A 25,055-nucleotide genomic window follows, 5' to 3' on the forward strand; every position below is an offset into this window, starting at 1 on the left:
GAGCCACAGATCCCATGAAAAAACCAGAAATCTTGCTGCAGTTTATACTGACTTCCATTTGGTCTGGGGTTGTAATAATGTGAGACTTCATGGTGTACCTGTCACCATTCCATGAGCATGATTCTATCTTTAAGGCCAATGATATCCTGTTATCTATTTTGCCACTGAGCCCTTAGGACTTCCAAGTCTTTCCATCTGCTTTTAAGCTGAACTTTCCTTTATGTGTTCTCTCTCCTGCTTAAGAGTATGAGCTCTTTGAACACAGTGACTGTCTCCATTTTTCTATTTGTATCCTAGTATCATAGTAATTGGTAAACACTTTATAAAGGCTTTGTCACTCCATCCATCCATCCATCCATCCATCCATCCATCCATCCATCCATCCATTCATTCATTCAGGATAGACCATTTTATTTCCTCCAGTGGACTTTTCACTACTTCCAAGGCTGATTCTTCTAAGGCCTGTGTCTTAGAGAGATTTTTCAGGCTGTATGGTTTCCCTACCCCCTTCACCTCCAACAAGAGACCTTAGTTCATAGTGTTCTGAACTTCACTATTCATCATCCTTAAGTAAAAGTCTACTTTTCTGTTGCTCATAACCTTCAGTCTGATGGGAAGATTAAATCTGGAACAATATTGTAAGTGCTGTTTTTCATATTAAAAAAAAAACACCTTGTTTACACAGCTTCCCATGGCAGAGTTTTGCCATAAGAGCACAGTTGACTCATCCACTCAAAATACTTCTTCACACATGAACTGTGGTTCCCCCCCCCCCCGGTTTTTCCCTAAATTCTTATTCCACACTGTGTTCCCTTATGATTCTGTAACTATCTAAGAAGATGTAGACAGCTTAAACTGACATGCATGAAACCATTTAATGGTTTCTGTTAATGGAAACCAATCAATATCAAATCCCTTGGAGAGCCTTTGCAAGTCAGGTGCCTGGCCTGGTTGGCTAATGCATAGATGTGCCTTTCAAGAGGATAGTACATTAATGATCATGCAGCTAGCTAGGGTGGAGCATGACACATTGATAAGAGGTACCAGCCTTTTTAATTGGATATATCTTATCTTCCACCAGTTCTTAAACTTACCTCAAAACAGACTTTTACCCACCAACTCCTTATCCCCCCACTCAGTTTTTATAAACAAAAATTCTTGGTGAGGGAAATACTAGACTTTCTGAGGTAGTGTGGTTAACTCCAATGCTTGCTGGATTGTGAAAGTTAAGAGCCTGATGGTAAAATATGGGGACCCTTGCTTCAGACCCCATAGAAGCCTTCCAGAATGAATAATGCACCAGACAAAAGCTTTGAGGACTGGAGAATAATCATAGGATGAATGGTGGTGTGGTGTCTAAGCTATAAGGAGGCAAACAGCTGTACTATATTAATCAGAATGTCAGGGAAGACAGGGTGTGGTCAGTACATTGCTCCAGCTTAAAAGATGGGTACTGTGGGCAAGTACAATGAAAATTGTCTTCTTGGCAAGCTACACTCCCTTACTCAGTCCCTTCCTGCCTTTTCTGTTCTTTTCCCACTGTTTCTTTGGCTATCTGCTGTTGTCTTCTTTCCCATGCTTTTCCTTTGCCCCACTGGGACTGTTTATCATGAACCATGCTCCTGGCTCTGCCTCCCCTATGAACTAGATGGGGGCATAATCTATGTACTACCCAGAAGACTCTCAGATCACCTGAGTCCTGGATTACCTTTGGGAAATAAACACTAGCATTCTACGAGCATCCTGCACAGTAATGACTCATCTGTAAACTGTAAGACCAGCAAAGCACTGTTGTAGGATCCTGGATTTAGGGCTGAAAATCATAATAGGGTCCATTCAGCTCAACCCCCTTGTTTTACAGTGAGCAAAGTGAGACTCAGGGAGGTTCGGATCTATGCCCCGGGTCACAGTGTATCAGAGGAAAGACCCCCTGTAGATCTGCTTCCTGTTCCACTGAACCACACTGCCTCTTTTCTTAGAGCACCTCTATGATACAGGCATTACTTTAGAAAGGTGGTACTGGAGGCCTAGAGGAGTTGTGTAACTTCCCTACTGTGGCAGAGCATATGGCTTGAACCCAGGCCCTCATGACTCAAGGTCCAGGGTTCTTTCGATTATACCATGTTCCTCTTATATCGCCACACCCCTGTATCTGTATCATTATTTCAGCGATGCCTCGATCTATTTTGAAAATAAGAATCCTGCACAGGGCCCATCCAGACTTTATATAGCATTATTCATAATAGCAAGGATAATAACAATAGCTCCCATTTGTATAACACTTTCTAGGTTACTCAAAGTTTTGCTCACACTTTCATAAATGATATTTTTGGTAGTAGTCATTTTCAAAAAGTAGGCAATATCCTGGTCTTTGTTATTATGATATGTAAATTTATATTGTTAAAAGTCTTTGAATTGTAATTTAAAAGAAGTTTTTGTGTTTTGTGGCTTTATAGTATGTAGCTATACTATATAATGCAATATAAGAATATAGGGTATATATAGGAATAATTACAGTGCAGGCAAGCTAACTGCTCTAGTAATTAGAATTTATTTTATATAAATTATATAATTTCATATAAATTATATAAAATATAATTTATATTCATTTGGGAAGTTATTGGTTATAACTTTGGGATAAAAGTAATGGAAAAGACATAATCACACCTGTCTTGGCAGAGTCACATCTGTCCTATTCTGCAGATTTTTTTCCCCTTTAGGTTCATTTCAGCTTTCTATTACACACTAGCCTTTCACCTTAATGAGAGTAAGTCAGGCTATTGGGGCACACATTTGGGTCCTAGTTTTATTCTCTCTTTTGTCTCCATCTGGAATGGAATCACATCTGGAAATGAAGTTATTGCTTATATGCCAGAGCTTGAATTAAAAGACACACACACACACACACACACACACACACGCACACACACACACACAAAACTGAAATGGTTCCCTCTCTGATGGTGTTTCCTCTGTCCTGACACATCCCCCTTCCCTTCCAGTTTTGAGTGGAGAATAGATGGAGAAAGAGCAGTCAAGAAAGAGAGGAGATGCTGGAAAGAACCGGGGAGAGAGGGAACTTGTGGAGCAGCCTGTGCTCTTTCAGAAGCAAGAGAGTCATGGGAAGAATTAGAACATTTCTATCCCCTTGCTCTACTTCCACCTCAAGCATTGCTGCCAACCAAATGTGGTCAGAATGTGTCAGAGCAAATGCCATAGCCATGAGAGTAAGACAAAGAAAATAAAATCAGAAAGTTCCAACAGAAAATACAAAATTCAAAGGATCACTTTTAACAGCTCATATTAATAAAAAGAAAAAAAAACCCTCTGTACCAACCTTTTCGTTTGCAATCTAGTGTTTGTATGGGAAACACATACATGTGGCAAAGAGAGGAGTCAGCTTCAGGCTTGACGAGTGTAGGTCTCCCTGATACTTGAGTCTTGGGGGCCGGTTGCTCTTTTTCATCTTCATTACATAATTGTTCAGATTTTATCTGCTTCAGCTTTTGGTTTTTCAGTTCTTGTGGGCTTTCACACTTGGCATAATTCCCCAGATTCCTGTTCCTTGGGATTTGCAACATTGATATCAGTGTATCCATCTCACAAGTACAGTGCCAAGGATTGTCATAGAGACGCAGATAGCTTAGAAGAGGTGTATAAATGAACACCTCCTCTGTTAGTACCTTTAATTGGTTGTGCTGAAGTAAGAGGGTGGTAAGTCTGTTTAAACCAAAGAAAGCCGCACTCTCAATTTTGGATATATCGTTTTGCTGTAAATCCAGGCTTTTCAGTTTTTTAAACTGGGAAAACATATTATTCTTCAATATACGGATTCTATTTCTTGCTAGCAGCATGTGCAATAAATCCTCAGGCCAACCAGGCAAAGTATAAACTAGTTTTCTTTCTTGACAATCTAAGTATTTTTCATGAAGATAAGTATATACGTCACATGGAAGGCCTGGGGCATAACGCTTCACGGTGCTAGAGGCCCTCCTGCCATTGTTTGCCCTTCCATTGTGAGCTTTGCTTCTTGAACTCCCCAAATTTGTCTTCCTAAATTCAGCTGTTTTACAAAAGAAGAGGAGTATTATAATAGCAACCACTTGCATCCTGACATCCAGCTGGCCTCAATTACTTTGTGTGATAGATGAAACTGTGAAAGGATTTCTTTGAAATATGAGTTGTTGTAATATTAACTAATGTAGTTCAGAAATGATGAGATACAGCTGGAATATATGGAATTCCTGGGTTGGAAAAGAAGAAGAAGAAGAAGATTAGAAATCATAATGACTTTTTCAGTTTTCTATATGTGAAAAGGATGTTGTAAATACATGTAATTTAGTCATCACATTTGTAATAGCACACAGAAATGATAACTTTTTCCAAAAGGAGGTTTATAACGGAGGGATCACAGGATCACAGATTCAGAGCTGAAAGGGATCTTAGAGATCATCTAGTCTAATCCCATCATTTTACAGCTGGGGAAACTGAGGCCCAGTGAAGTCAAATGACTTACCCAACTCACCTAGATATTAAATGGCAGACTCAGGATATGAGCCCAGGTCTGATGATTCTAAATCCAGCACATTCTCTACTATAGCAGAGCACCTCCATACACTTTTTTTCTCATTGTTCGTTTTGCTTATTTTCAATTTTCTGTCAAGTCATATCAAGAGTACATTATTTGTTACCATATCTTCTTCATCTTTTGTATGCCACACATTAAACACATAGCAGGCATTTCACGAATACTTGTTAACCTGACCCCTGCTGAGTACTGACACAATACATTTTCCATTTTACTTTCTACCTGAACTGAAGATTTTCTGAATTATGTTATTTTACTTCACTAATTATTCTATAACCATCATACTCAAGAAAACATTTAATAAGAGTGTCACTCCCCCCCCCCCAATCATTCTTGAAAAGCAATCAATCAGTTAACCAATCAGCTGAGGGAGTGGGGGGATGATGTAAGAAGTTTTGAGATGAAGAGAAGTGAGGATGGGGAAACTTACAGTGAATGGCCTTAGTTTTCTCTGTAAAGTTAAATGTGAGGTCCTCAGCTGAGAGGACTGGGAGAAGGGGAGTTGTAGGAAGTTTAAAAAGAGAAGATAAAGTTTGGAATAGATTTTGTAGGGAGTGAGTTAGGAAACTGACTGGAGAGAAGTAGAAATTGCAGTGAAGGCCCAGTTGAGCTTAAATAACATAAATTTGTAGTGTACCTAGAATGCATGGTTAAGTAACCTCTTTCAGCTCCGTTACAAGCAAAGGAGGCAGATGGGGAGAATTATGCAGAGCTTGAATTTGACATGGAATGAATGATTGAACAAAAGGGTGAAGGATTTGAAAGTAGAAGACAGTGTAGAGTTAAATTTGTTAACCACAAGGTCAGATTTGGAAAGGGAGGCAAGGAAAGTCAAAATAGGGGTAATGGACGAGGAAGGTACTGAAGGGTAGTTTGGCATTTTGTTGGAGGAATAACCTTTAAACTGATGATGACTGGGTGCAGGTTAGCTGTCACACATTGAGCAAGAGGCCTTAAGGAGTTTCTAACCCTAGGTCAGTTTTCAGCTTCTGGAGAGTCCCTACCCTTGTTAAAGACTTTAGCAAGTCATGGTTGAAAAATGGACTTAAAGCTTTAAGGCATAAATTAGCTAGAGCTATTATGTTTTCTAAAGAGCTTGGTGCCTATGGTAAAGAATCTCATTTTCTGGCAGAAAGGCCAATTATAGCCAAGGCTCTGAGAACAGATAGATTGTATTTATGGGAGAAAACTGCTCAGGGTTTTATCCTTAGTCTGAAGACTGAGTGTCTTAACACTATCTTTTTTAAAAGAACTCTAGCAAAAACCTCTGGGCTTTCAGCTAAAAAAAAAGATGGCAGAGCCCACTTCTCTTCTTATTGGAAAGAAGTACCTCAGCTAAGCATGGTAGCCAACTCTAGAAGCTAGAAGTGGAGAGAACCCCCACAATTTTGTGTTGAGTAGAACCATGCCTGGCACCCACCTTAGGACTAGTGAAACACCATTAACAAACACCTACATGAAACCATCATCTAGTCTAATGCCATGCCTGGCAGAGATAGCATGTCATGCCCTCATTCTTAGTGGAGACTGTATAGTGGGAGACTGTACACTTTGTATTGTCAACAGGGAACAAGCCTAGCTAGCCTGGCTTGATGATATGATCAGAAGACCTTTGTAGTCCTGCAGTGTCCTAGCTATGGGTTGCCCCTCTTCATGTATACCTTGGACATATGTTGTGTGTTCCCTGTACTGTATTTGGCCACATGTTCAAAAAGAAGATGCTTGGTTTTTCATGTGTAGTCTTTAGGCATGCATTAGATTTATGGGGAAAATATTTTATTATTGTTTTGTCATGTTGTTGTTATTCAGTCATGTCTGACTTTTTGTGACCCCATAGGCACGACAGACCCTCATATCCTCCACTTTCTCTTGAGGTCTGTCCAAGTTCATGTTTATTGTTTCCATGACACTATCTATCTATCTCATTCTCTGTCATCCCCTTTTTCTTTTGCCTTCAGCCTTTCCCAGCCTCAGGGTCTTTTCCAGTGAGTCCTGTCTTCCCATTATGTGGCCAAAGTATTTAAGCTTCAGCTTCAGCATTTATTCTTACTATGCTATTTCATTAAATAACTTTAACTTGAACTGATTGTGCCCTCTGACTGACTAGTAAAAGTATGCATATCAATGGGGGCTTGTGAACTATAGTTTTGAGTAATTTTAAACCCCACAGAGTAACTTGAACCTGAGATGACTTGTTTTGGGGACCCACATGAAGACTGGGAGATATCCCCAAGGTGCCACCTTAAAATTAAATTAAAATTAAACATTTGCACTAAAATATGAAAATGTTTCTGAAATGGGTTATACCAGCAACTAACATCTTAGCTATCAGTTCTTTATCAGAAATTAATTGAAAGCCAGGTGAGAGCAATATTTTTATGGAAGAAGATACAAGCTAGCTAGGTAATCAGAGTCTGAAGCTATTTGGGTGAAAAAGAGCTCCAGGCTGAAATAAAAGGATATTCAAAATAAAATTTGCCTCAGAAGTAGAATACAGATACATTTGTTCATATCAACACAGACAGCAATCAAAACATTTCCTTTACCTCACTGTTAACTGTGGTTTTTAAATTCAGGTATAATTGTGAACAGTAGGTGCCCTCAGGAAAAAAATTTTGAAATAGAGGCCTTATTCATATTTTATAGCTGGGAAGGTGTTTCAGACAGTTATCCTTTGGCTTTTCTAAGAAGGAACTTGTTCTTGATTGTGAATTGTCTTTTTGGTAAGTGTTCTGTGCTATGTAGGACATACTCTAAAAAGGTGCCTTAAATTTACAGTAACTTTTGTCTTCTGGATGCAGAGAAAAGGAATTAATCACAAGACATTTCTCCAATGAAAGCATAGCTTCACTTACCTCAGTGTCATTATCTAAAACTAAGGAACCAGTAAGGAAGCAAAAAAGGTTTCTAAAGAAAGAAAATGTTACAAAGTCCATACATTTAAATTCGTGGACTTTGTACCCAGAATAGCCCTCACAGGCCCTCAGCCACGTCTGATTTACTAGTATTTGAGTGAAATTATTTGATTTCCTATCCCACAGCCACCAGTCAGAAGGGGTGGTGAGTGAAGACATTAATAACTATAAACATTTATTTAGCACTTTAAAGCATATAAGACATTGTCCTCCAACAGTTTGGTATGTAGATAGTATAGGTGTTTTTATTCCTATTTTATAGATGTGGAAACTAAAGCTCAAAGAGATTACTTTATTTACCCAGAATTACACAGATTATAAGCATGTGGCAGGAGTGTGCTGGAATCAGCCCCAATCAGCTATGATTGTTAAGTTTCCACTGTTAGCATTATATCTTGAAAATTATAAAATGCTACAGATTAGGGTTGGATTTGTTGTCTTGCCGATTGTCTGGATTTTGCTGTTGTTGTTCAGTTTTTCAGTCGTGTTCCAACTTTTAGTGGCCTCATGGACCATAGCATGCCAATAGTGTCCATGAGGTTTTCATGGCAAAGATGCTGGAGTGGTCTGCCATTTTTCCCTCCAGCTCATTTTACTGATGAGAAAACAGACAGACAGAGTTAAGTAACTTGCCCAAGGTCACACAGCTAGCAAGTGTCAGAGATCTGATTTGAACTCATGTTTTTGACTCTAGGTCCAATGCTCTAGACTTAAGAAAATGTTAATAATGAAGATTAAACTTAAAATGCGTCCTACTGTAATATTTTTTCTTGAAGGAAACGATTGTTAAACATTTGTCAACACACTCCTGTCTAGGAGTATTGGTCTTAGGATTTGAATCTACTGCCCTTTCCACTATATTATGCAAGCTACTAATGGCAACATAAAAACAGCAGCTGATGCCTAAACACAAGGGAAATAGTAAAACTATAAAAAGCAGGCACAAAATCACAGAAGCCACAGCCGTCTGGGGCTGCTTAGTTCTGGGAAAGAGCAGTCTTGCTCAATGACCCCATGGGTCACAGACCCTTGGGCATCTTAGAATGACTGCAAAGAATCTTTGAATTCATATTGATGGGATACTCAGGCTCCAGTCCTAAGATCATGTCTCTGGAAGCCTCCCAATTTTTCAGTAGGCACCATCCTGTGAGAGGCACCGTCCTACTTGCAAAACACATTCTCTTAACAGAACAGACAGGGGTGCCTGGCCCAAAGATTTTAGTCGCTGGTTGGTCCAAAAACTCTTCCTCCTGCTAAATCCCCAAGGTCCATGCCTCTGACAACTCCCTCAATGTCTGGTATACTACCTGCACTTTCCCATCCATAGCTCCAAAAGACACCCAGACCCTTAGATTACCCAGTTAGTATCCCTGTCGTTCCTTTCCCATACCTCTTTTCCACAAAAACCCCAGCACCATCCTCAGTCTCCCGAAGGTTCCCGTAAGGACACTTCCTGCTTTTATTCAAGTGTTACAATAATTTTACTGCTTGACTAAGAGGAGGTTTGAGTGTGTGAATTCATTCCAGGCAACTCTGCCTTGTCATTCTTGGGGTCCCGGTTCCCCAAAATCTTGTCAATATGTAAGTCCATTAAAAATACCTTCTTTAGACTGAATTCTGGCTCATATATGTTACTATTTTTATGTATATGTAAGATGCTATTATGATTAACAAAATATAAGTTAATTTGAATGTTACTAAATTCACAGCAGCATTCTTTTTTCTCAACCAGTGGACATATGAATATGTATGTGTGTGTGTGTGTGTGTGTGTGTAGAGAGAGAGAGAGAGAGAGAAACTACTATTGTGTTTTAAATTTTTGATGTGAAGGTATTGTTATATGTGAAAATGTTAGAAACCACTATTTTTTTAGACTAGGCCATATTTTACATTTATGACCCATCATCAAAAAAATTAAATTATATTTTAAAAAAGGTTAAATAATGAAACTAATTTTTCAAATAATAATAATTAATAGATAATACATAATACACAATCATTGTATATTATGCATAATACATAATTAATATATAATATAATTGAATAATAAAAATCATTATCATATATTGTAAATGATTCTATAGGATCCGTGTTTGAATTCTGGCTCTGTCACATGCTTACCCTATGTCACCTCGGGCAAGTCATTAACTTCTCCAGGCCTGAACTTTCTTGTCTGTAAAATGAAGTGGGACCAAATGATCTTAAATATCCTTCTAGATTTATATCTATGTCCTATATGCTATATTTTTTTTAAAAAGTAGAGAAATGTATAATACATCTTAGAAAGATTTGTAGTAGAATCTTTTTCCTCACCTGTAAAACAAGAGAGTTGTACTAAAATAATAATATTTAATGGTCCCTCCTGGTAATAACATTTTATAATTTCTGTATATCAGAATGAATAGATTTGAAGTTTAACTAAGACTAAGCTTTAATTATATTGAAAGCTCATTAATGTGTAACGGCTATTTCCCTAATAATATCAGACCAGTAAGGCACAGTACAATAACAATTGTGAGTATATTTAAATAAAGAATACGGACTAAAATAATAAAACTGTTGAGTAGCTTGATTTATATCCTTTGTGATGATTTCTTTACAGGTGAAAAAAGCATGGATTTTTTAAAGGAAGGAAATAGAAATAAAAAGTAAGATTTAAATCTGCTTTTATGACCATTACATTGTAGACAGGTCATTATGATAACAAATACTTTGCCTTAATTGCTGGTTATTTTTATAAATTCATTATGCTGATGTTAATTTTTTCCATGTGTTTAATTTTGATTTTGTAATATCTGTGGTTTGTTAGTTGTCCAGTTATTATCTTTATGCAGATGATTTCCTGATCTCTATATTTAGCCAGTCTTTCTCCTGAGCTTGTCTCTCATTACTGACGAGTTCAAATTAGATGTCCCCTAGGCATCTCCTTCTTAACATATTCAAAACAGAACTCACTCTTTTCCCTTTTTAATCCCATTCTTCTCTACTTTGCTATTTCTGTGAGGGCACCACCATTTTTCCTAGTCTATCAATTTTGCCATCTCAAGGTTATCTTAGATTTCTAACTCTCTCTCACCCTTATATCCAGTCAGTTGCTAAGTTTTATTGATTCTGTGTGCACCTCTCTCTCATCTGGCTCTTCCCTAATCACATGACCACTACCTTTGTTCAGGTCCTCATCACTTCTTGCCTGTATGGTTACAATAATATCCTGTCTGCTCCACCCACAACACAGCTGTCAAATGCAGATTCCCAGGGCATAGGTTTGATCATGTCACTTCCTCACTCAGTAAACTGCTGTGGCTTCCTGTCATCCTTAGGATAAAATAGAAACTCCTCTATTTACCATTTAAAAACGTTTACAACTAGGTTCCAGCTTTCCTTTAGAGCCTTATTAATTATTGTTCTTTCTCAAAAACTCTGTGATCTAACCAAACTGGTCTTCACACATGGCATTCTATCTCCCATCTCTGTTCCTTTGCATAGGATATACTCTATATCTGGAACATCCTTCCTGCTTACCACTACCTCTTAGAATTCCTAGTTTTCTTGAAAACTTAATTCAAATAAATTCTCCTCCATGAAGCCTCATCCCCTCAGTTTCTAGTGCCTTCCCACCCCAAATTATCTAGTATTTTTATATTTGCTATATATGTGTCCACGTTGTCTCCCGTAATAAAATGTAAGCTTCTTTTGAGGGCAAGGACCGTTTTACTTTTCTTTTTGACTCCTCAGTGCTTGGTATTTAATAAATACTCAATGATTGATTATTTCATTTCCCTGGCTTTCTTCAAGACTCAGTTCAATCCATCTACCATATGGAGAAGGGCTTTTCCAATCTGGGGCCGCTCCCTTCTGAGGTTATGTTCCATCTACTTTGCATGTCTCTTATATATACCTGTTTGTTTACATGTTGTCTCCCTTACTAGACTGTCAGCGCCTTAAGAAATGAGACTTTCCTTTAGCCCTTAGCACAGTGCCTGGCACATAGTAATTGTTTAATAAATGTTTATTTACTCACGTCCTTTGTGAGTACTTATTATAAATAATGAAATTATATGATAGAAAAGTAAAATGTAACCCACTTGCCCAACAATTAAGACTCCAAACCAGGCATAACCTAGACCCAGATTTTGACAAATGTAAACTGCTACGTTATCACCGTTTTTGTCATTAGTTTGCCATTATGATTCTTATGTAACAGGGAGGATTGGCCAATGAGGCTAGCTCTTATGAGAATGCACAATGGGCATAGCTGATGTGGACTATGGAGCATGTGCAGACATTTGGTCTCGTGTCTGTTCACCAAGCACATGGTGAAGAGACAGACTTTTGATTGGCTACTGAGCCAGGACTAGGGTACATTCAAAAGGTGCTGACTGGCGAAAATAAGTTTTCTGCTATTACCTGAATTCTGATGAGAGAGATATCCAGCTTTTGGATGGGGAGAGGCCTTACGTCTTCCCTACCCAGGGCTGACCTGTGGGCCGTGAATATAGATTTCTGTTTTTCTCTTTGCATTTGTTTTTTCCATCTTTTAGGTGAAAATATACTGGAGACAACTATGACCTACTGAGCGCTGAGAGTTCAGAAGAGTTCAGATACCAGATGCCCAGGAGGTATAGTCTATCCTAGATTTTGTGACAAGCCTAGATAGTGAGGGGTGAAGTCTTTAGCAATGTTTTTGACCTAGCATTGATTGAAGGGTAGCCAAGAGGGAGCCACAGCAGTTCATTGATTGGCCATGCCACCTTTGCAAGTGAACTTGGGAGCAAATGCCTTGTAGCAACCACTTTAAGTTGGAGTCCACTCTCCCCAGGGATCAAAGTGTGGTATAGATAAGAGTATGCTCCCAGGTATTAGGGAAAATGTATGGTAATTGGTTAAATGATAATTGGAGTACTAATCTCTGGGAATTGACATTAGGGACAACACACTGGAATGGGGCTTCAAGTTGATACTGTTAGAGAAGAATCACACTGTACTTGCAGGATCTCGAAAGGGAGATGCAATCTTGCTCTGGGGAACTGACTTGTTAGTATAAGTAGGGTTTAGGAAAAGAATCTTTTGAATTTACTTTCGGCTGTGATTAGATGAGAAGTGATTGAGTCTATTATGTTTGTTTCCTTGAACATCATGAGTCAACAATAATAATTAGTGGCAATACCTTTTAAAACTCAGCAAACAGAAAAAGTATTGTCAGAGGGAAATACACACCCAATAAGCCAGTTATCACACAGGGTATCTCAGTTAATAACTTCTCCTTTGCTGGTTCATCATCTAGATCTTGTCTCCAAATTATCAATGTCCCTAAAGTGTAGATCTGTCTGTGGCATTGCCCAGCTCAGCCAACTCCCATGTCTGTGTAATCCTCATTTTAACTTTTGAAGCTCTTCACAACCTTGTTCCAACTTATCTTTCTGAAGTTGTTTGGACATTAATCCTCCCATATGCTGCAATCCAGACAAACTGGCCATCTCTCTGTTGCTCACACGTGTATTCAGTCTCTGATCTAGCTGCTTTTGCACTGAGTGCCCTCCGTGCTTGTAACATACTCCCTCTTCACCTCCATCCCATGAAATTCCTCTTTTCAAGATTCAGCTCAAGTACTACCTGCTACATGAAGTCTTTCTGATATCTCCAATGGCTAGATCTTTCTCTCTCAAACTACCTTGTATTTAACAACTTTGTATTTATTTGCATTAATTGTCTTTGAAATTATTCTTTATGTATTGTATGTATGTATACATATTCTGTGCATACTTTTGTATTTTCTTGCTGTATCCTTTGTTACAATGTAAACTTCTTGCAAATAGGGATTATTTCATTCATTCTATTTGTATCCCCAGCACATAGTGCAGAACCTGGCACAATCCTAGGCACTAATAAGTACTTATTGATGAAGACAGAATCTTTGAAACCTAATTTTAAAATTGGAAGGATAGTCTCACTACTCTCAGGCAGTTGTTCAGACTTGGAAAAATATTTTTCACCCAAATCCAGTTAACATGTATTGCTTTTGGAATCTATATTTTCCTTAAGTTGTGCTACTGATGACTTCCAAGATCAACACTTCTTTCAAAGGTCTCTTTCTATTTTTTGGTTCTTAACATACTTCTGGTTTGCATCATTAATTTAGGAGGTGGTCTACTCTTTTACAGTGGAAGAAATGTTACTTAGGATAGAATTATAATTAAGCAAATGTATGAAAGATGTGTCATTTCATCAGTGAAAGGATCCTTCCATCAGCAAGTGGAAACACAGCTAGGATGAGGCAGATAAACCCTAGGTTGTCTGAGGCATTATGGTATAAGGGACTTAGACCCTGAGTCATGCAATTAATCTCAGGAGATAGGATTTGAATCTAAGCCCAGCACACTATTTGCTATGTTCTGCCTCTTTGTGTTTCTATGTATGTATAATTAATAACATAATTTTTCTTATTCATTGAGGCTTGTTTTGACATGAGAAGAGGACCTGCTACCTTTGAATTTAAGTAGCAGAAATATATTCGTACCTTGTGTTGGTCTACCTTATCTTGTTGCTCCACCTAGCATGCCTGCTCACCTCTCATCAAAATCCTGCTCATCACAATAAAAAAAAGGGGGGCAGCTAGGTGGCGCAGTGGATAGAGCACCGGCCCTGAAGTCAGGAAGACCTGAGTTCAAATCCAGCCTCAGACCAAACACTTGACACATACTAGCTATGTGACCCTGGGCAAGTCACTTAACCCCAATTGCTTAAAACAAACAAACAAACAAACAAACAAAAATCCTGCTCATCTTTTAAGGCCTAGCTCAAGCTTCAACTCCTCCATGATGTCTTCCCTGATGACTGAGATGGAGTGATTTCACTTTCCCCCGGACATCTGTGCCACATCATTATTATCTGTGTCACTCATATGGTATTTATATGTAAAGTAATATGTTAGAGTGTTTTTTAAAAAAAAATCATATTTTACCTTTCTGGGTAAATATAAGCTTCTATTGAACAGAAGCCATGTCTTATCTTCTTTGAGTTGTCCTCTCTGTCCCCTCCCCTTCACTATCATCATAACTAAATATTTCTTGAATAATAAATGTCTGGAGATTTTGCTTGTAGTATTTTTAGTGATGATTTGTAATTTGCCCTTGAGCAACTTATATGAACTGTTCATTTTGGTGAATGGAGGGTTTTGTGCCAATTTCCAAGGTGTGCTGTGGAAATACAAGAGTTGGTTTTATTGAAGTGTTTTGAAGGCTCAAGGCTGTGATGTATGCTGTTATTCTGAAATGAATAATTTCTTTCTTTCTACTTCCCCTTTTTATCTTCATGAAATTATAAGCTTGTCTGCATATTGTAATTTTAGGCCAAGAGGAGCCACTTCCTTGGAAAAGCAGGCATATACTTAGAGTGAACTGCTTGCCAAAATTTCTTGTTGTCTAATGAATATGCTACATTTCACGGAATCTCACTCTTATTTATACTCTTAAAAAAAGTTTAAATGTGTGCAGTAAATCTTATAACATGGTGTTTATTTAGGTCAGTGTAAAAATTTGCAAGAACTAAATGTCTCTGAATGCGAAGGATTAAATGTGAGTATCACCTTTTTTTTTTCCTATATGAGCATTGGGGTGTGTGTGTGTGTGTGTATGTGTGTGTGTGTGTGTGTGTGTGTGTGTGTGTGTGTGTATGGTGTATGTATATATGTGATACATACATATGTATATGTATATGGAGAGAGAGAAAGAATGAATGAGTATTAGCATTTATAATTTGGAGTACCAATATATATTTAAGAATGCTACCAAAAGAAAGTTATACTCCATGTGTTTATTTTATTTTATTTATTTATTTTTTTGGCTAGGCAATGGGGTTAAGTGACTTGCCCAGGGTCACACAGCTAGTAAGTGTTATGTGTCTGAGACTGGATTTGAACTCAGGTCCTCCTGAATTGAGGGCCAGTGCTCTATCCACTGCGCCCCTAGCTGCCCGTCCATGTGTTTATTTTAAAGATTGGAGGTTAATTCTAGGAGAGTTAGGCAAGCTGCTTAAAATTGGCAAGAAATTTCTATCCCTGTGTTTAATGGTGATCTTGAAGGAATGTGCTTATTGCTATCAAGGCTGGCAAACTTATATAAGCCAAAGATTACATTAAAATGAACCATATTTATAATCTTAGGCAACTCTCTAGGACTATGAGCTGCAGAGAAATGAGCAGTTAACAGAGGGAGTATCCTCAGAGTGTGTTCCCTTTGCCAATGAAAACTGGTTAAATATATACACATTCATAGATACGTATGCATACATTCATATACATACATACCTACACACACACATACACACACACATACATGTTATGGGCCATATTTCCAAATTCCATTTCCATGCAATTGGTTGTCAGTGATCTGTATAACTCACAACATTCTTATTCACGGAATTCAGTCCCACACTTAACCAAAATCTTTCCAGCCTTAGTAAATGATCTTTATGACTTGATGTGGCTAAAAAAACCTTCTCCTCTGCTGGCTAGCTCTCTGGCAATGAGCCTCTCTTGGCTAGGCTGAGCTATAGTCCATCACTAACCTCATCCCCCCAGTCTTTCCAGCTTAATCAGGCTTATCAGTGTATGAACCCCAAAGGCATAGACTTTGAAAAATCAAAATCACTTTCTTGCCACAATGAAGCATCCTAATAGAACTTCATTGTAGAGCATCAGTCATTAAAATAAGTTCAATGAATAGATTGGTCCTATGCTGGTTTACTTGCCCCTGATAAATATTTGGGGAAGTGACAATGAATACAATTTTTTTTTTAGTAACTTGGACCTTAATTAAATATCTGTTCACTAAAAAAAAGAGCATTATTATATGAAGTTACAGATGGTATATTTTAGTTTGAATTCTGAAAAAAGCAAGTACTTTAAGGATTTATTTTCTCAATTTATCTGTAAAACAGAGATAATCAAACCTGCTTCTTATCTTTTTATAGGGCTATATGTATATTTATGTATATTTAGAGAAACATATATACATATGTACATCTATCTGCTTATTTTATACATACATATGACATAATCACAGATTCCCTGTCTCATCTACCACCCTAGGTTGTATTTCCTAATCTAAAAAATAAATTAAATTTCTTTCTAAATATAATTTCCTTCCAGATGTTTTCCAGTTATCAGTAGCAATAGTGCCATACCTCTCAGTGGCTGGTAAGAGATGATGACAAAGCATTAAGATTTTTAAAGAACCATTTCTGCCAAAAGTAAATGAAAAAGGGTGCATAATCATTCATGTGGCATATATTACCTCAGAGTCTACTATGTGCATGGCACTGTTCTAAGTGCAAATAACTTGATTCAATTCAATTCAACAAATATTTACTAAATAGACATAATATACAAGGTGTCATAGATAATGTTCAGTCTTTGCCTTTCTGGGTACAGTTATGACTGGTCAGACCTCTTCGACTATTTCTGTCATTTCTTCAGAGATTTTCCACTGAGAGAGACTACTGCTAACTCTTGGCTACTAGCTGAGCAGTTATGGTGGTCTCCAGTTTTCACAGCATCTGGCAGCAATTTCCTCATATAATCCACCCCATCCTCCTCAATTTTGATGGTAAAAATGTTATTTTTGAGTGTGGAAAAAATACAAATGAAATATAAATACAATGTGTATACATATAATTTTCAAGTGCTTTTAATTGTGCTAAGCCTCTCCTCTTCCTTCCCTATTGCCTACTAAGTTATTATCATTGTGGATTTAAATTAGCTGTTTTATTTGTACTCACCAACATAGAGGAAACACCTGTGAATAACCAATGGATAATATTATCAAGATTTGAAGTTGTAAGAGTCCTTGGAAGTTGTTTAACCCATCTCCTCAATTCACAGATGAGGTAATGGGGTCCAGAGAAGTTAAGTGATTTGTTCAGGAGCATACAAGAAGGATAAGACTAGTCAGGATTTGAAACTGGATATCTGACTCCAAGCCTAGCACTCTTTCCATTATGCCCTGTTATTAAGTCACAGATACTTACTTTGAAGTGATTAGGTTGCTTCTTTATGTTGATATAGTTCCCTGAAGGGTACTTCATAATGTTGAGAGACATCAATAACCAGTAAAAAGCTACATCAGAAAGAGGAGTTTCATTCTCTTTGCTTGTATTGTTACTTCTTTACAAAATGAAAATATGCTTGCCCCATCAAAAAGACAGAAAATTTTCCCTCCCTCATTCTCCAGATGGTTTTCTCTAGCTATAGTCACTTCTGCCAAATCTCCTTCATTCATTCATTCATTGATTCATTCGTTTAGCAAATATTTATTGAACCTACTCTGTGCTAGGCACTGTGGGAAGTAGCTAGATGTATAAGACTTAGTTTGTGTTGTAATTTGCCTGTTATGTCTCAAGTAAATTTAAATATTCCTTGAATTTGCTAGTCTAGTGAGAAAGTCAAACCTCAGTGACATCTGCATCAAATTTGGAAACATCAAAGTATTTACCAGCTATAATTTCTAATAATATGTGGCACTGCTAATTCCATCCAGATTTTACTATTGTTTTCAGGGGAAAACATGCAAGGTTACATTTAAAGAACTATATTCATTCAACATGCTTCAGTTTCTTACAGAAAATTGTCTAAGGTTTTATGTTTAAAAAAAATTCTACTGAACATCATAGACACATTTGCAAACTGTTATAGGCCCTCAAATATTTATTAATGTTGTATTTATATGCTTAGTCACTTTGAAAACAATTCTTAGGTCACTTTAGAAACAGAGGGTATAGCTGATCTGAACTTGTTTTGACATCTGTCTTTTCTAGACAGAGAAGAACAGGGAGCTGACTGCTTTCTAGTTTGACATACCTTAAAGGGCTGCCATTCTGTGGCAGATCAACAATTCCTGTCTCCTACTTCTCTTTGCTGAGAGGCCACCTTTTCTTCTCTGTATCAGTAGCTGAAGAAGTTGTAAGCTAATATTCCTGTCTTCCTTTTGTTCTCTATTAATTTGCTTTGCTAGTACCTTTCATTGAGTGCCAGTGTAATATAGTGCTTTCAGTTGGCACAGCATTTTAAAAAACATACTTAGTTTTCTACTCCTTTCATAACACTAGTTTTCTGTCCTTCCCCTTTCCTCCCACAAAAATGATCTTACACTTTCTAGATGATTCCACCTGTAACCAAAGATGGGTAGCAGTGTCCAAATACTTCACAGAGAGGGAGTCTTGCCAGTCCAGCAGAGGGAAGGACAGGGTTTCTTACTTACATGTCCAATACGTTAGCAGTGTTGCATCATTTACTGAAAGCCTGGAAGATATATTTCAGGAAGCGTCCTTGCACTCAGAGCTTTTCCTATAGCTAGGGATGCGTGGGACTTTAGCTCAATCACTCTATGGACAAATCTGTGTAGACACACAGGACATACAATTCCATTGCCTTGGCACTTTGACCAGCCCCTCTCATAGTAGAGAGGGCTCTTGTTGACCTGCCCTAGCTATATGCTATTTTATGACTCATGGAAATACTTGAGACAGGATGATTATTACTGGAAATGATACTACAAATAAACATTCCTAGCTTCTGGTAGGTGTAGACTTGGCCTAGGCCTCCTCTGCTGTGTTGGGCATGACCACCTGGGCAGCAGGACTATACTTGCCACTTATTCACCCTCTTAGATATATAGTCACTTACTCTTTTAAAACACTGTAGCTAAATACCTGTACTGAGCTTGTCTTTCCGGGTATAGAACTTAAAATTACGGCTGAGTTTTGTAATATGCCACAAACTTTTAAAATAAGGAAATAGCCATGGATCACAGTTGTTGCACTAGGCCTGGAGTAAGGAAAAAATGAGTTCAACTCCAGCCTCGTACACTTAGTAGCTGTATGACCCTAGGCAAATCACATATCTTCTTTTGCCTCAGTTTCTTTCACTGTAAAATGAGGAAGATAAAGGGTCAAACGAGATAATATTTGTAAAGTGCTTAGCACAGTGCCCAACACATATTAGGTGCTTAATAAATGTTTATCTCCTCCCTCCTACGTGTTGATAGTAATCCTGTTTTCTGGAATTTTCTGTTGTGTCAAATGTAGGCAGTTTTTATATCTTTATAATTAAGGCAATTTGACATTTGACACCTAAGCACTTACTTTCTCATCCTAGAGCAGGTTTTTGAGTAGTTTAAATTTAAATGAGAAATTGGTATTGCAGAGGAACGGAATGGATCATTTCCAAATAAAGTTAATAGACTGAATAAACGTAGCTGCAAAATAAAGTGTAGTTTTCTACTCAAAATCAATTAGTGCCTCAATTAATTAGCCAGCACAGACTGAAAACAGTTGTGCTATGTAAGTATGAAGCAGCATTGTGTAATGGAAAAAGAACTGAAGTTATAGTCAAGGCAACACCTAAGAATGAATCTGTGACCTTGGACACTTTTCTAAGGCTTCATTTTCTTGTTGGTAAAATGGGGATATGTTGTCCATTCGTTTTTCAGTAGTTTCCAACTTTTCATGACCCTATTTGGGGTTTTCTTGGCAGAGATCATGGAGTAGTTTGACATTTCTTTTTCCAATTCATTTTATAGATGGGGAAACTGAGGCAAATAGGATTAAGTGACTTCCCCAGGGTCATACAGCTAGTAAGTCTCTGAGGCCAGATTTGAACTCATGAAGATGAGTCTTCCTGACTTTAGATTTGGGGCCCTATTCACTGTGCCACCTAGCTGCCAAAATGGGGATAATAATATCTATAATAACTACCTCAGAGGTGTTGTAGGGAGTGAACAAGTTGATGCATTTAATGTGATTTATCAAATTTAATGTGATTATATACTATCATCTTTCTTTTTTGTGTGTGTGTGCTAAAACTATAAATATGTGTTTCCTTAGGAGCTGAGTAGAAGAGATAGGGAGAAAATGGGAAGGCCACAAATCACATTAGATTTTGATAAGTATCTTTTGTTTGTTTGTTTCTCTTTAGGATGAAGTAATGAGATATGTGTCAGAAGGCTGCCCAGCTCTTACTCATCTGAATATAGCTCACACAGAGATTAGTAATAGAACGCTAAGACTACTATCAAGGTAATTTTTCCCCTGCCTGAATTAGGTTGATAAGAAACGAGTGACATTAAGTTCACTAGTGCATCTACTTTCATTTAGAAATGTGGCATTTATCCACCAAAGCTTTATTTATAAGGCAGTCACCACTTTTGACTTGTTGCCTGTTGCATGTTTGTCAGTCTGTGCTTCCTTCTTTTCACAAAGTTTCAGTTCTCCCTACATTTGTCCATTTGTCAGTCACAATGGTTGACCGTTCCATGCATAATATGATATTGCTTTATGCCTGCTTTTATCCCATAGGCTTGATAGAGAGAAACCATTAGCAACTGACAAAATCACCAAGTCAGGCTCCAATTCATAATGTTCAGTTCTTTGTTTGAAGAACAGGGTTAGAAGGAATAATGGAAATTGTGAGAAGCATTCCAATTAGAGATTAAAAGAGCTCCTTAAATGTGCGATTGTACGATATAAGAATGGACTTCTAAGAGAGGTGACATAATCTATTTTTTTCTGGGAAGCCTAAAGTAGAGAATAGGAAACCATTTTTATATAAGTTTAGGTACAGAACCTTGTAGTATTCCTCTCCACTTTCTGACACTCAGTACTACTTTTTGCATATTCCCAAGTCCAAAAATGTCTGTGAAGAAAAAAAAAGTTCTTAAGTACAGTCTCATTTGGAGGTAAAATGATGGATTAGGTGATATTTTAAGCTTTCATCAGTTAGTCAACAAACATTCTTTAAGTGTTTACTGTGTGCCAGGCACTGGGCTAACCCCTAGCATTGCTCTAAATATTCTGTAGAAGAGTTAGAGAGGAGAAAAGACAGCTCTACTTCTGAGACAGGAGAAAAAGAAGATATGGTAATGAGATTTAAAGATATGTTGATGTATAACCAGTATCAGATTGCTTGCCATCTCAGGGTGGGAGGAGAGGAGGAAGGAAGGGATAGAATTTGGAACTCAAAACTTAAAAAAAACAACAACGAATGTTAAAAATTGTTTTACATGTAATGGGGGAAAATAAAATATTTTAAGAAGGTATTTCAAGGTGTGAAGAAAAGAAATTGAGACATTTCATATCAGAGGTTCCCAATCTCCTCAGTAAATTAGGAAATGGGAATATCTCCTGATAATTTAGAGGAGGGAGAAGTGAGTTTGGGAACTTAAAGAAAGCAGAAAAGGTTTGAACAGCTATTTTGGGAAAACTGATCTATACTTGCAATATTTTTCCATTTGTATGGAAAGAGGTAAGACTTACAGTTCCTTAAGCCAGTAGAAACAAAAATTAATTCTCTGAAAATTCATCCTCTAGCTATAGTTTTATATATGAGACATTAAGGATTCATATAGGCTTTTTTGAACAGTTGACAGTAGTCAGTTATCTTTATGATGAAAGGACTTGCCAAAGAACTTAATTTTAGAATAATTATAATGTTCTAAACATAATTTTTTATTGTTACCAGAAAAATATAGCCCCTCATTGCATAATATCTCACATATATGTAATGTATAAATTTATAGTTAATCACAACCCAAAACTAACATTCTTTAATTTTTAGATAAAATTCTAGAGACATAGCTTCTTTGGGGTTTCTGAAGACACATGTGATTATAATATGGTATTTTAAAGTTTTATAGAAAAAAATAGTGGATGATGAGCTGTAAATAGGCACAATGCCTGGTATCCTATAGGAAAACATAATTTTATTATTATTTATATTTAAAGAAATAATTTTTTCTCCTAGTTATGAGTTGTGTCATAATTTTTAAAAAATGCAGTATATGAAACTTATATGAGAGTCAGTGTGGCATAATGGATAGAGGAAAGTGAACCTAGGAGTCAGGAACACCAGGGTTCAAGTCCCATCCCTGCTACAAACTGCATATGTGACCCTGGGTGAGTTACTTCAGTTCTCTTAGTACCCTAGACAATTCTCTTAAGATTGATAGTGCAGAGTAGGTGAGGCCCTGCCTTAGAAAGAGAGTTTTCTCATCTGGAATTTAGTTCCCTATATCATGAGTCTGGTCTAAAAAAGGGGGGAAAAAGTGAAGCAAACATAAAATACAAATACATATCCATTTCTTAATTCTTCAGAAGTAGAGTGACATCCTATCTAATATCCTCTTTTCTGTTTTGTCTTTTTTGGACAAATTACTGTTTGTCAATGCCTCTTATGGAAAGCGATTAAGAAGACAAAGGAAACTTACACCAATTTAAACGTTGATTCCTGAATTTCATCTCAGTCCCTCCCTCAAGGGGAATTATGTAGATAATTTTTCTGGACTACGTAAAACAATAATAGGGCTTGATGTAAATGTTGAATCTCATCTAGTCCATCTTTCAGCATTTAGTGGGAATTATAGCCTTTTCTCTTGCCTTTTAAATCTCCTTTCCTCCTCTTGCGGTACGTAATATTGTTGAATTGAATTTATGATCTTATCCGTCCCACAGCTCCCACCATTACTTCTTTGTTGTATCTTCTTGTTTTCATCCTGAGTTCAAGTCACACATTTCCAGTTACCACTGGGCATTCTCCTTATACTTCAAGTTCATAATGTCTAAAGCTGAATTCATACAAAATAGGCAAAGACTCTGCTTCTCCTCCTGATCCTTCCATCACTTTGAATGGTTACCTGGGGCTCAAAACTTAGTAATTGTTCTTTATTCCCCCCTTTGCCTCGACCCCTACCATTCAATTAATTTCCATGACCTGTAGATTCTACCTCTGCCGCATCTTTCCTATTTATCACCTCCTCTCTTTTCCCTTGCCATCATCCTATTTCATGCCTTTAGTACGTCTCATGTAGATTATGGCAATAGCCTTCTAATTGGTTCATCGATTTCCATTGTACTTTGTGTACACTCCCACCATATTCATTTTCCTAAAACATAGTTCTAATCATGGCATACTTGTGCTCAGAAGCCTTTAGTGGCTCTTAAGCTGGCATGCAAAGCTCTCCACAATCTGGCCATAACTCACTCTTCCATATCCCTTTTGCTGTAGTCAAACTAGATCATTTACTGTTGCCCAAACATACTTCAAATTTTCCTAGTTAGGTGGCTTTGCTCATGGTATGTCCTACCCTCTTCCCAACCCTCAAATTGTTGAAATCCTATAGATTATTTAAGACTTGTACTTTTTCCATAATTGTTTCCCTTGTTTCCCCCTAGCCTGAAGTTAGTTCTCCCATCTCTGATTTCCCATGGCACTTTGTTTGTGCCTCTTAGGTGGTACTTGTTACGTCCTCCCTTGTGTTAGACCATCTTGTGTTCAGATTTTCTCTCCCCTCCTAAATTGTTGCTCCTTAGCACCAACAGCTATATGCTTTTCATCTTTGTGTCCCCGGGGACAAAGCATACCAAGTACAAGGTCATGTACAGGATCTGTGTTAGTACTCTCAGTGCCTTGCCCATAGTAGGCACATAATAAATGTTTGTTGAATGTAGGTATTATTAGTGTTATATTATAATTAATATGAATATTATCTAATATGAATAAATATTCCTCAGTCACCTCTTTTGTCAGTTTAGCTTTTCATACATTTGAATTTTACAAGTTTATATTTATAAAAAGCTGTAATAGAGGATTTTTCCCCCAATTTTATGTTTTAAACGTTCTTCTGAGATGGCTTCACCGAACTGCCAGAGGGAACCATAACACATATACACACACAAAAAGCTAAGAACCTATGCCAAAAAGAGATAAATTGGATTTTTACTTCCTAATTGTTCTTGTTAAGAGAATGCTAAGTAAATGATAAAGATGATGATAAAGAAAGTGACACTGATTGTTCTGCTCACGTGACAAAAATATACTTCTTAAAGGCATATTCTTCTTTTTCCTTTTTTTCATTTCCCCTGTTTTCCCTATTACTCTCTAAACTAATTAATTGCCACAATGAGAGGAATAAAGCTGCCTTCTCTCTGGGCTTCACATAGGAATATAGCAACTAAAAGATTGCTTTCATTCAGCATTTTATTCCATTTCCCAAACACTTGAAGGATTTGCTCAGGCTTTCTGAAATTATGCTTATTCTAAGAAAGTCTTTATTTACAGTCTCCTTTCTTTATTTTCCTACAATCCACTTCCTTAATCCCCTGCAATCTGGTTTTACTGGGTCTCCTTAGTGCCATCTTCTCTCCATTTTCCTATTTGTATGGCAGTATTTTACCCACTATGCTATACTCACTTTCAGTTGTGTTTTGAATTCTGTGTCATAGAGCTAGGTGATGTTTTTGTCTAATCAGTCCCCTTCACTATTCATCAATCAGAATTTTACCCAAAACCAATAATTCCAATTCATTCAGCAAAGAGCTTCTACTACATGTAATAACACTATACAAGATATTCTTAGTCATCCTCCTCTTTGGTCTCTTTGATGAATCATCCTCCCCTTCAGGAAGCTGGCCTTTCATGCTTTCTCTTTATTCTGGCTTCTCCTGGTTCTTTTCGTAACTATCTTAACACATTCCCTGACAAGTTTAATTTTTTTTTATTCCAT

At 37.3% G+C, this 25,055-nt stretch overlaps 2 protein-coding genes across 2 annotated transcripts in view; one reads left to right on the forward strand and one right to left on the reverse strand.

Annotated features, from left to right (window-relative positions):
* The window catches only part of FBXL13 (F-box and leucine rich repeat protein 13), a 238,762-nt gene that overhangs the window by 103,906 nt on the left and 109,801 nt on the right, over positions 1-25,055 (forward strand). Inside the window, 2 exon segments of the mRNA XM_078149993.1 lie at positions 15,025-15,077; positions 20,474-20,574. Of these exon segments, the coding sequence (XP_078006119.1) occupies positions 15,025-15,077; positions 20,474-20,574 (154 nt within the window).
* Positions 1-25,055, reverse strand: part of LRRC17 (leucine rich repeat containing 17) — a 59,595-nt gene that overhangs the window by 30,130 nt on the left and 4,410 nt on the right. The window contains exon 2 of the mRNA XM_020984515.2: positions 3,338-4,244. Within this exon, the coding sequence (XP_020840174.1) occupies positions 3,338-4,109 (772 nt within the window). The 5' untranslated portion in view covers positions 4,110-4,244. The remainder of the gene's footprint in view (positions 1-3,337; positions 4,245-25,055) is intronic.

This window comes from Phascolarctos cinereus, unplaced genomic scaffold, assembly GCF_003287225.1.
Source record: "Phascolarctos cinereus isolate Bilbo 61053 unplaced genomic scaffold, phaCin_HiC Scaffold_1;HRSCAF=81, whole genome shotgun sequence".
NCBI classification, from domain to species: domain Eukaryota; kingdom Metazoa; phylum Chordata; class Mammalia; order Diprotodontia; family Phascolarctidae; genus Phascolarctos; species Phascolarctos cinereus.